General features: G+C 33.1%; 1 protein-coding gene across 3 annotated transcripts in view; it reads left to right on the forward strand.

The window, feature by feature from the left end:
- Window positions 1-13349, forward strand: part of STXBP5 (syntaxin binding protein 5) — a 184983-nt gene that overhangs the window by 147857 nt on the left and 23777 nt on the right. For all 3 annotated transcript variants that reach the window (XM_024248132.3, XM_054558276.2, XM_024248133.3), the window contains 2 exons: window positions 4372-4422; window positions 10120-10359. In XM_024248132.3, coding sequence (XP_024103900.2) covers window positions 4372-4422; window positions 10120-10359 — 291 coding nt within the window. The remainder of the gene's footprint in view (window positions 1-4371; window positions 4423-10119; window positions 10360-13349) is intronic.

The raw sequence follows: 13349 nt of genomic DNA on the forward strand, positions 1-13349 counted from the left end.
TCTGACTATGGGCATTAATAGTGACCTTTTTTCTGTTTATTCTTTATTGTCCAAATTTACTATGAAAACACATAATTCAAAATAACTCAAAGATAAAAAAGCATGTATAACATAAGATACAGTAAGAGAATATAATCTGATGTGGCCCTCTGAATCTGTTAATTAAGAGGATATGTATTTACATTCATTCTGTGCATTTAAAAAAAAAATACAAGCTTTAAAATATTTTCAGGAAGAAGCTAAAAAACATTATCCTGAGTTTAAGACACCTTACACAAGAGTTGATACTGTGATTTCATCAGTATGTTGTTGTAGAACAGGCAAAACTGATCTGTGCTTAAAAAGCATTAGAGCCGTGGTTATTCCCGGAAATGGGACAGGGATTGATTAGGAAGAAGCATGCATGTCCTTTTTGGGGTGAATGGTAATGTTCTTTATCTTGCTTGTTCTAACAGTTTTGAGTTACAGAGATGTATATATTGTCAAAACTCAGTGAATATACCTTTAAAATTTCTGCATTTGTATGTAAGTTTTACATCAAAAAAATATATACTGTTAACCAAAAAAGAAATGTTTGGGAAACATCTTGTTTCGTGAAAAAATGTACAAAGTCTCTTGCTGGTTTTGTCTCCACATCCCATGGTCTTAGATGAGTGTTCCAGACTGAGATAGGGTATAAATCCCATGTACTCCAGTTGACACCTTGTGCCTACCTCTGTGAGTAGTACATACTACATTTTGGAATTGTTTCATCTAAGGTGAGCTCCTGGGAGGCCAGAAGTATGTCCCTGCCCTCTGGCACATTACAGGCATATGCCCAGTAGATATTTAATAAATGAATATTCACACCTCCACATATAACAGGTTTTTCTCTACTCATGGAAGGCCTTAACTCTGTATTTTTAAATATTACTTGATAGCTAGAATTAACACAAATAACAAAAGTTAATCTTCTAATGTTGTCATTTCAAGTTCTGCATTCAAGGAGATTGCTTAAAATTTTATCCAAATATAATAGCAATATGGCTGAAATATCTGTCAAAGTTGGTGTCCAGGTTGTGGATATCCACTTGCAAAGTGTTTCAGGAGAAAATAATAAATTGACTATATTAAAATTTATATGACATTTATGGTAAAATTACTCTATTCAAAAATCTTCCCAGTCATTTTGTGATTTTAACCTCTCAATAAAAATGTTGAAACTAGACTGAGAATTATTTGGAAAGCTGTTTAGTTATATTTAGTATTTTTTACATAATAAATTTAAAATAGTACTAGAAAAAAAACTTTTATTCTGTGGGAGAGGTTAACTTAAATTTTTAAGAATACTTGAGGTTATATAAAATTTTTTTAGTAGAAATCCTAAGGAAGAGCAAAAGCATGCACCTAGAAAATTCAGAAGGAAATTTTCTGCTGTTATATTTTTTGGCAGCAGTGTATGTATAGATGGTGAATGAAAGCATAAATATGTTAAATAAACATTCCTAATTGATTAAAATATGTATTTAACATTTAATGTATTCAGAGATGAATTTGTTACTTTTATCTTATAAATCACTGAAGTTATTACTCTTCTTTGTTTAGCCATATATATTGAGTTTAGTTTTTGAAATGAACTTAAAAGGTTGAGCTTATTATAGTGGTGCATTGCATTCTATACTTTTGTCCTAATTTTTTTTTATGGTTTTGTTTTAGTTACTTAGAATTTTGCCATAGAATTAGAATGAAGGAACATTAGGTTCTTTGCAAGTATAGTAATAGCTCATCTGTATAGTGTTTTACATTTTATAAAAAGTTTATATCTCACCTTATTATTAACAATAAATAATAACATTTATTAAATCATACTATGTGCCAGGTATTATGCTCAGTTCTTTGCTTATGTCATCTTACAAAATCCTCACAACTATCTATCCTCATATTACAAATGATGAAACTTGAAGTTTAGAGAGGCAAAGTGATTACTAAGGTTACACATGTAGTAGTTAGTTAAAGTGGATTTGAACCTAGGTTTGAGCTGATTCCAAACCCAGTCCTAACCACTATACTTATTCTTCCACGCTTATTGAGGCTTGTTCACAAAATGTTTTTGGTGGGCCTAATTATATAGACGTACTGGGATTAATAGTTTTGTCTTGGTTACTACCATGAAGTTGCTTAGTGTCTAAGGACCTTGCTACTCAAAAGTGTGGTCCACAGACCAGCAGCATCAGCAGCTCCTGGGAGCTCCTTGGAAATGTCTCTTAAGCCCTAGTCCCAGAGGACAGAATCAGGGTGTGGATTTTAACAAGATCTCCATGTGACTGGTGTGCACATTCAAGTTTGAGAAGCAAAGGATTTAAAATGATCAAATCAGAGTAGTGATATCTAGAGAGGCGGTGTCCATATCATATGATTCTAAAAGAGTTACCTTTAGACTGTGCCAAATTTATTTTCTACGTCTGATACCATGCACATTGTATAGATACTGCTTATCAGTCTGGGTATATTGCACCTATGATATTTGATGAAAATCTCTGGATTTTTCAATGTTTAATGTTGCCTTTTGGAGGACTGTTTTAGAGATACAATATTTTCTAATTTTAAGGGTATTGGATTTCAAGCACAAGAACAACCATGTATATGACATCAACTAACTACAGATGTAATTTGGCCATTTTAGTTTTGTGTTGCATTTTCTTTTTTAACTGAAATTTTTTATGTCGGTGAAAATGGGGTGACTGTTTTATAAATTTAACCCATTCTTGTTTGCTAAAGGATACTAATTAAGTTAATGAAGCTGAGAAGTGAAAATTTGATGTCCCTTCCAACCCCCATTCCTTCCCAGTCTGCCTAATGCCTCTTTCCTAACACTGGATTTGTCATTTTTTTAGATGTGGAAGTCATGTACTATGACTGGATTTCTCTTTGTTTACATGGCGCCCTTATGGACTAGCAGGGTCTGTGCTTTAAATATCTCCTAACAGTCCAAAATTTAACCTAATATATTCATTCCTATATTAACAAACAAATGCTTTTTGAAAATTTCACATAGGAAGCACTTTTCTTTTACGCATGCACTACCACTAACATAATAGATATAGTTGAACAACCCCTAACTTTAAATCACTTTCTAGATTAAGACAATAACTGATTTTGAGGATGGAAAGTGGATTCCAGTAAGTTTATACATTCATTCTTTTTCCAAGATTACAGAAAAATGCCTGTGGTTTGCATCTTATGTAAATACCATAGTTTTAGATTATGCATGATCTTACTTTGTTTTTCACTAAAATGTAAATAGAAGAGTTAACTTATATCAAGGAGTGGTTGAGTCAGATATTGTATAATGTAATCAGATACTTAAATTTGATTAAAGTTTGGCCTATAAGCTAGAAATTAACTTAAAAAGTAATGAACTCAGCCAGGCACGGTGGCTCACTCCTGTAATCCCAGCACTTCAGGAGGCCGAAGCGGGTGGATCACTTGAGGTCAGGAGTGAAACCCCGTCTCCACTAAGAATACAAAAATTAGCTGGCAGTGGTGACTTGCACGTGTAATCCCCACTACTCAAGAGGCTGAGGCGGGAGAATCCCTTGACCCTGAGAGACGGAGGCTGCAGTGAGCCGAGATCACACCACTGCATTTCAGCCTGGCAACAGAGTGAGAATTCGCCTCAATTGAAAAAAAAAAAAGAGTGAACCCAGTAGCTATGAAGATGATGAGCTGGAAAGATTTTATATCACATACCCAAACTTAGTCTTAGGCCTCTATTCTCCTTATCTGCAACACTTTTCTTCTGAGAAGTTACTTTTTCTCACTCAGAAAAGCCTAACCCTTTCCTGTGAGCCTAAGAAATAATTAAAAGTTAGAATTTAAAAGGCTTCCTTAAAGTAAAAATTTTAAGTACAAAAAGCTATTATATCAAGTAAGTAAAAACTTTTAAAAAGTTGGCCAGACATGGTGGCTCGTGCCTGTAATCCCAGCACTTTGGGAGGCCAAGGCAGGAGTTTGAGACCAGCCTGGGTAACATAGTGAGACCCCATCTCTACAAACATCCAAAATAGCCAGGCACAGTGGTTACATGCCTGTAGTTCCAGCTACTTGGGAGGCTGAGGTGGGAGGATCACTTGAGCCCAGATGATTGAGGCTGCAGTGATCCTTGATCGCACCACTGCGCTCAGCCTGGGCGACAGAGTGAGACCCTGTCTCAAAAAATTAGAAAATAAAAAGTTGAAAAGATTTACTTTCCACTCCTAATATTACTCATCTTTTATTTATCTCAGCATCTAGATTTAGTAATGAAAGTATTCACGTCTATTTTGAAAATCAGTTGATATTAGTATGAATCAAATATTCTTCAGAATTTTAAAAATGTCTTTTATTTTTCAGCAAAGATGTCAAGGAAGTTAAGCTTACCTACTGACCTAAAGCCTGATTTAGGTAAGTAAAATAAATATTCAAAATAATTTAACTCCCTATAATGAGAAGACAAGGAAATCAGAAGATTTATAATTACTGTAAGATAGTCATTGGAAAGTAAATTTAAAATGACTAAGATGCTTAAGGTTTAAACATTCTTTGGAATAGTCTTTAGAATGCTATCTGTAAATTTAAAATGACAATTATAATACAAATTCAAGCAAACCAAAAGAATATATTTTCTTAGCCCTCTCATACTTTGTCTAAACAACTTAGCATAAGATTGAATTTGTGCAATTTTAGATTAATTTTTATTAAAAGTGGTTATATCCCATTTAACCATATGAAAACCTATTTTGAACTCTATAAAATTATTTTTATACTAATGAAATATTTAAAATTTAAAATAGATTAACTTTTTTCTATATTACAGTGAATCATAGCAAGAATCATTACTAACTTTATTGTAATAAGTTGGGAAATATTTCTTCCACAGCACTTTCTGTGCAATTCATTTATTATGAAAGCAGGATGAATATATTCACACATTCATTTTGCTTTGTATCTAACCCACAAATAGCACCTTGATATCATATAGGGACAAATGACATTTCAACAAAGATAAAAGTAAGATTTCATGTAATACATATAAAACATGGTATCTTTTTAAACTCATTTTTTATTTAAGAAATTTCTGTTGCCTTTAACTAAATAGGTATGATTGTGTAAGGATGATTTCACCCACCTCTATCTTAGAGATAACTAGGTTTTCTCCCTTGCATTAGTCCACACCCCTCACCACTGTTTATTCTCTAGATTTCTTGACTATGTTTCTTATGCATCATACAAACTTAGGTGTTGGTCCATTTAAACATACTAATTTTAGCATTTCCAAATCATTATCTTACTTCAGTTATGCTGATAGAAAGCATGTGATTATGAGTGAGTAGGTATACAATATATTCCACTGTCATTTGTAGAAAGTTTCATTCACAGGAAAAACAACTTAGTAGAACCCTATAATATCACTAGTATAAGGGAACAAGAGTTAATCATAGAATATAGGATAGTAGACATTTTGAGAAGGTCATAGTTTTCTCCACCAAAAAAACAGATATAATTTGAAACCAAATATATGTGAGGCATACAGTGTGCATTTTTCCCCTATAGCAGAATCCAGAGTTTTCATCAGACTCTCAGAGGCCCAGGATTTCAATAGCATTAAATATTACTAGTTAAAGTGGCTTTGTGTATTTTAGCTTCTTAAAAATCTGGGTAAACACATGTAAATGTACTCTTAAAATTACAAAAATACCATAGCTAATTATTTTTTAAAGCATACTCACATTTACAAATCATGTAAGTAATTAAAGTATATACTCCATGCTTTCATAGATTATTCAGTTATGGTTTACCTAGCATGCCCATGTATGCACTAAGCCCATTATAACTTTGACTAATGTATACCTGTAACATTCCTGTGTTGCCTAAGTAATGTCCCTCAAGTCATTTTGTTGTTGAACTGTTACTTGGTGGAGATTCTTGGCTGCTAATTATTTTACATTGGTCAGGGAGGCAATGGGGAATAACTCTAACTATATTGATAGGTTCAAACTGCCAGATGTTGGTAAAGCACTGAGGCCAATGAGCTGTTTTGCAGCTCCAGAAGCTTCTGTGCATAGAATTCATTTTTGCTTATGGGGAGATTGTGCAGCACTGTACTTTCACTATAGCTTCACCATCCTGGATTCTGTAACCCAGAAGTCAGAAACCATGGGTGATTTTGTTACACTTCTGATTGTCACATTTCAAATGTCAGCCATAGGAGGCAAACATCAGAACCATTATATACTTTGATATGAATTAGCTTCTTGCCCTGATTTTTACCTGAACAGATTCATCTCTTGGCATTATGTTTTGATTTGGGAATATAAAAGTTCGTTGAATAAGGCTCTCTGTGGGGAGGAGAAAGTGATATATACAAGTAGCATGTTGTAAGTATGCAGACAGTAGCATGAAAACAGTGATTTTATGGCATGATTGTATCAGGTACAGCTGGATGGAGGCATTAATGACAAATTTTGTCTGAGTTTAGATCAGCTAAAGAGATTCACATATTCAAGCACATTTCTGACATCTAAACTAGAACTTTAATTCTCAATAATAACCATAGTGTTCCAGCTGTATGATAGTGGTGATATGGCTGTCTGGAGTTGCCTAACAGAAAGTTTTAGACTTGGAGACAGACACAAATTCTGACTCTACCATATACTAGCTTGGTCATTCTGGGCAAGTCACTTAATCTCTCTGAGCCTCTATTTAATTATTTGTTAAATTGTGATGATACTGCTTTTCAAGGTGGTTATGTAGATTCAATAAAATGATAAGTGTAAAGTATTAGTGCCTGGCACATGGTAGGCCTTGCTTAGTGTTAGTTATTTTCACTTCTGCTCTTATTACTAGAGCTACTAAAATTAAACTTTTATTCCATGTATTTACTTTGCCAAACTTGTGTAAATGAGCCCACAGAGACCCATAATGCTTAACTTAAAAGGAGTAAGTGGAAGTTGTAATTCATGAATTGCTGAAAATTCTGACTTTTTTTCAAAAGTCTAGGCAGATAATAAAATAAGCAACCTATTTCTATCAGTTTCAAACTTGACTCTTATTCAGGCAGTTTTTCCATTTTGATCTAGCTTTAGAAGTTGCTTTGGTAATCTAATTTTTATAGATAAATCATGTAATAAAAATACAATTTTAGGTTGTGAATTTTATATAGTTAAATTAGTCTATTAAATTCAAACATTGCTGATTTGACCTATGAGTTAACATTTAAAATATAGGTTGTTGTGAATCACCTGTTGTAATTTTAATAGTTATCAGTAAGAGTTTTTCTACAGGTTAATTTACAATGAAACCTATATTATCTACTTTTTTCATATCATTGTTTTCTATTACAATCACTACATCACAACTGAAAATGTTCATTTGCCTTGTATATGTATGCTTTACAAGTAACAAATTAAGTGTATTTATCATTGTAAAATTTTAAAAATGTATTTTGCTAAAATAACTTTGGAAACCATAAAGAGTTAATAAATATTTGAAATTAATATCATTGCAAACTGTATTGAAGTGTTGATTATGGAAAGTTGTTTCATTTATAGTAAGTAGTTCTTTTCTACCGTATCATAATTTGTAAATTATGGAAATGCAATCTCAAGCAAAAGAAAGACATTTTTAGAAACTACAGTTTAAAAAAACGATCCATAGTATTAATCATAACTAATAACATTGTTTTCAGAGGCTACCTATAATCAAAGTTATGTTGCATATATTTATTGGGGATATTTTTAATCTATGAATCTAAATTTGATTGCAAAAAACTTTTTGTAAGGTATAATTAGGATTTGGCTATACCTTTTTTATTTAATAAAGTACAACTTAGAATTTAACATGTTTTATAGTTTTCACATTTTGAAGAGTCCTTTCTTTCACAATAGCATTGAAAGCATGTGATTTAGGGAGTTATTAGATGTAAGTAGTAGAAGCTACTGGGAATTTTAATAAATCCTAATGGAACAGCAGAAGCGTTGGTTTAGACATTCTCAACTATAAATCTGCCTTCAGCAAGTGTTTATTGAATTCCTTTCACATGCAAGACACTGTGTGAAATTCCAAAGAATATCAAAACGACACAGTCCTTGCTTTCAAGATACTTGCAGTCACTTTTGAGTGAGGCATGAGAAAAGTCAGAAATAACCACAGAACAAATGTACTGTAAGTGTCATGGGAGAGATACATGGCTATAGGTATGTATTCAAGAGGGAGATAAACTATATAGGTTTTAGGAATCAGGAGAAACTTCAGGAAGATGACAGTAACTGAAGTGGAAAATAAGCAGAATCTTGATAGGTGGGAGAAAAGGCTGGATGGAAAGGCACCAATCAGAATACCTCAAGCAAAAGCCTAAAAGTAGGTAAGTGCAGGTTATGTTTGGAGAAAATTGAGTGGCTCTATTTATTTCCCACAATGAACTGAAATAGGGTAGCACTGGGAGATAAGGCCAGGAGGGTAGATTAAAGATATTTTGTGAAGAGTCTTAAGTAACATTATAAGCATGATTAAATAAAGAGGAGCTACTAAGGATTTTTTAGATTGAGGCCACAGAATTATAACTATGCCTTATAAAATTTCATTGCGTTGTGTTAGTAGTGAGATGCTGCTGGTGAGGAGATCAGCTGGGAATTGTCTAAGTAAATGGTGATGAGAGCCCGAACTTAGGGTAATGGAAGTAGATTACCAATGGAAGGAAGGAAACAAAAATGTGCAATAAAATACCTTAGGGCTTGGCATCCCATCAGATGTATAGATCAAATGAAAAGGAGAAACCCAAACTGTGGCTCATCTTAAGTGTTTCTCCCTATGAGAACAGGAGTGTCATTAATATAAATAGTGCCATTCGAAGAATTTACTGGTTTGGGGGAAATTATATGCTTTGGTTTTGCATAGTGAGACATAACTGGAAAAAAGTCCAAGAAGTATTTGGAAATGATGTTCTAAGAGGAAAAGGAAAAGGCTAGGGCTTGAGACAAGCTTGGGATTAGCAACAAGGGAAGGTAGCTGAAGATGAGATACATTTTATTAGTATAATTTTTTAAATGCACCTGTCATTACAGACAGAGCTGGGTAAAGGAATTTGCCTGGTATCAAGTGTGAGCCAGATGGCAGTTATACATTTTGGTGAAAATTCCTTAAGTGAATGTGGATTGCAGTTAAAATGGCATTGAATAAAAATGGGAAAAAAGCTAAACTTTTGTTGATTAAAGGTTTTTATTTGGGCAAATCTGAAAAAAAAATCCATCATACAGTAAATTAGAAGATAGAATCAGAGTACTTCTAAATGCATTTTTTAAAGGTAGAAAATGGAAAAGACCCACACTTGTCACACTCTACCAGTCATGGATTGTATTACCAAAGGAAGGCACAGTACCATGAGAAAGAAAGTGCCAAGGGCTAAGCAGCCAGGACCCCAAGGATTGCACATTCAGATATTCATCGGGAGGCACCTGGTTCGGTTCTGAGGAGTGTGGAGTTGTTTGTTTGTATATTTAAGAAAAAAGGAAAATTTATTAGCATAAAAGTAAATTGTTTTTGTTTTCAATTATACTTGACCTTTAAACAATGCAGGTGTTAAGGACACCAGCTCCTCTGCATATAATTTCTGATCTCCAAAAACTTAACTTCTAAAAGCCTACTGCTGACTGAAAGCCTTACCAGTAACATAAACAGTAGATTAACACATATTTTGTATGTTAGATGTGTTATATACTGTATTCATGTAATAAAGTAGGCTAGAGAAAAGAATGTTATTAAGAAAATCATAAGGAAGAGAAAATGTATTTACTATTCCTTAAGTGGAAGTCGATCATCCCAAAGGTTGTTTTTCCATAGAGTACACTGAAGAGAAAGAGAAAGAGGGAGGGTTTGGTCTTGCTATCTCAGGGGTAGCAGAGGTGGAGGAAAATCCGTGTATAAGTGGACTTGTGTAGTTCAAACCCATGTTGTTCAAGGATCAACTAAAATGAAGTGAAAATTAAATATGCCGTAGGTTTTGTCTTCTTGCAGATTAACTATTTGACCAAATTTACATAAAAAACAACACAAATAACTTATTTTATAACTTGATCAACCTCACAACATTTTTAACCATTTCAGATGTAAAGGATAACTCCTTTAGCCGATCACGGAGTTCAAGTGTAACAAGCATTGACAAAGAATCCCGAGAAGCGATCTCCGCTCTTCATTTCTGTGAAACATTTACTCGAAAGACGGACTCGTCCCCTTCCCCTTGTCTATGGGTTGGAACAACGCTAGGAACAGTGCTTGTCATTGCACTGAACCTTCCCCCAGGGGGAGAACAAAGACTTCTTCAGCCAGTAATTGTGTCTCCAAGTGGTATGTATTGCTGCTGCACTTAGAATTACATTACAGGTGTGATTTACTATGACAGATGCCTTTGTTTTTCATTCTTGAATTGATCTAAGAATTCTAAAATGTAAAGTAAATGGGGACAGTGACGGCCTTATGTTTTAATGAAAGAATACATAGAGCAAGATTTCAGGATGTTGTTTGTTTACACAGCCATTCAAGTTTTGCCTTTTTTTTTTTAAACTTTAGGATCCTGTGTAAAATAATTACTATGTAAGAAAATTTTTTTAAAAAAAAGTTTACAATAATGCATTCCTAATACCTCAAGCAAAAGAATGCTATAAATTTAGGAGAAAAACAGAAAAGTGCATTTTTAAACATTCTACACATGGTTATTTTTCATCTCCAAGTGTGAAACCTGAGATTATTTTTCTACTTTGAAGTGTTAGGAAAAGGTGACTTGAGAGCAAATTTTAAAAAATAGTACTAGACTTCATATTTTGAAAATGAGATTGGATTTTGTCAAATGTTTGTGGAGTCTGTTAGGTCAGGAGATAACTGAGAATTCTGATTTCTGTTACTACTCATTTATGCTCATCCAGATAGAAACAACCATGATTTTGCTTGTAAATCTATCTCTTGTTTGTGCTGACTTTTACAGTTTTTGGAATTTAGAAATTAAACTGCATTTATGATTATATTTCTGAGCCATCTTTACATTAAATAATCAGTTTGATTTATTCATTTTGCACCATAAGTGCTTGAGTATATACTGCACATCAAGTTGTTAGATTAAAGAAAACAGGTTACATAATGATATTCTTACTAATCTCAGTTCTTATTAGTAAATATGTGTATAGGAATAAAATAAACTGGAAAGTTGAAAATCAAAATGTTAACCGGAGTTGTCACTGGTAAGTAGGATTTGGGGTCATTTTTATTTTCATTTTTTTACTGATTTGTAGTTTCTAAATTTTCTACAGCAAATATACACCAATTTGTAATAAGAAAAAAATGTTTCCAATAAATGAAAATGACTGAGCGGGATTAAATATAGATAATTTACTGTTAACTACACAAAAAGTAATATACTTTCCAACTTGCAATAAATCAAATGAGCTGTAAAGTGAATACAAAAATAACTTTCATATGTAAGAGAGAAACTTAGTTTCTTCTCGATGGAATCTTTGAGGTTTGTTTTTAATAAGATGCCTATTTAAAAATATATCAGTGACACTCATGTCATCTGTGTTGGATCCCTGAGAAGAAAGAGATGTTTTCAAGCTGATGGGTTTCTGTGCTTCAGAGCCTAAAGTGGTCTACTTCGTATGCTGTTATTTTTTCTTTTCTTCAAGAGGAAGATTCAACAGTTAACCACTACTCTATTGGGAAACATGCTAAAGTCCCATCAACTATAGGACAAGCATACATTTAACGGTTATTTTAGGCCAGTTTTTTAAAAAATCCACATACTAGAACAATATATGTGCTATAAACAATTCCCAAATTAGCATGAATAATTCAGCTGACCTCATCAAAACTTTAAAGGCAGAAGGACTCTTTGGGTGGACCAGAATAAAAAAGAAGAGATCTTGAAAGAAAAGCTAGCTTTATAATATGTTTTGAGATAATAATTAAAACTGTAAGGTTATAACTGTCTTGTGTTTCGAAGTTTTCTACCAAGCTGCTTAAAATAGTGAAATTATCTGCTCGCCAAACTTGGATGTAGAGTAGGGTTACTAGATTTAGCAAATAAAAATATAGGATGCCCAGTCAAATTTTAATTGATATAACAAATACTTTAATATAAGTGTGTCTCATTGGACAGATAAGTAGCATTTGGGACACACTTATACTAAAAAGTATTCATTGTTTATCTGAAATTCAAATTGAAATATGTGCTCTATTGTATTCTGCAGCCTTACTATTGATAAAACATAAATGCAAGAGGAAAGGAAAGAATATTTTTTCTTCTAAAACGTTTTGAGAAAATATCAGGAACTCTTTTTCTTAGAAATAAAAGAAAATAATATGTGGAAAAAATACTGCAAGCTATAAAACCTTATATAAATTTAAAACAAAATATGAAAAATCTTTAAGAACTGAATGCTAACTCAGTTATCTACCCTCCCTTCCATTCTATTAATGTTGTCACTTAGTTTACTCAGAAGTGAGCATAAAGCATATTTGTACATTATCAAGGATATAGGGGGAAAGGGTACCATTAATTGAAGCAAGTCAAAAAATGTAACCCCTACATTAAGATGATAAACTGACCAAAATAATGCCTTAAGTATATCTGACAGTTGTTGTAAATCATTTAAGAGGAATTATGATTTTAGAGGTAATGGTTAGAAATGTGTGGATTTTTTTTCATTGGCCATCTAGGTCAGTACTGTCTATTAGAAATGCAATGCAAAGCCACATAAATAATTTTAAATGTTCTAGTAGTCACATTAACAAAGTAAAAAACAGGTGAAATTAATTTTAATAACATTTTATTTAGCCCACTGTGTCCCAAATATTGTCATTTTGGCATGTAATTATTAAAAGTGATTGAGGTGTTTTACGTTGAACTTTTTGGAGTGCTAAAGTCTTCAGATGGGGCATGTGCTTGAGTCTCACCATGCACTACAGTTGTTCACACACTTTGGACAAGGCGCATTCCCAGTGCTCTGCAGCCACATGTGGCTCCACACTGTCCGCTCCAGTGCTGTCCACTTGCTCTCCTGCTGACTGGTAGTGCACTTACTGGGTATAAGAGAAAACAGTTCCAGATACTCCAGCATGTCGTTTGTTTATTCATTTAAAGATCAGATACGTGTTTGCAAAATTTATCATATGTAATTAAATTGTGAGTGATCTTAGTGGCATTTATCTGTTTGGAGCATGTAAGTTGACATCTTTTTCCAGACTCATAAATACCATGCTTAAAGTCTGAATCCTGTCAATGAGCTAGTGTTCAGTTCAATATGAGTTCAGCATATATTTGAGTATCTACTGTATGTCAAAGTTAG

Source organism: Pongo abelii, chromosome 5 (assembly GCF_028885655.2).
Source record: "Pongo abelii isolate AG06213 chromosome 5, NHGRI_mPonAbe1-v2.0_pri, whole genome shotgun sequence".
Lineage (NCBI taxonomy): Eukaryota > Metazoa > Chordata > Mammalia > Primates > Hominidae > Pongo > Pongo abelii.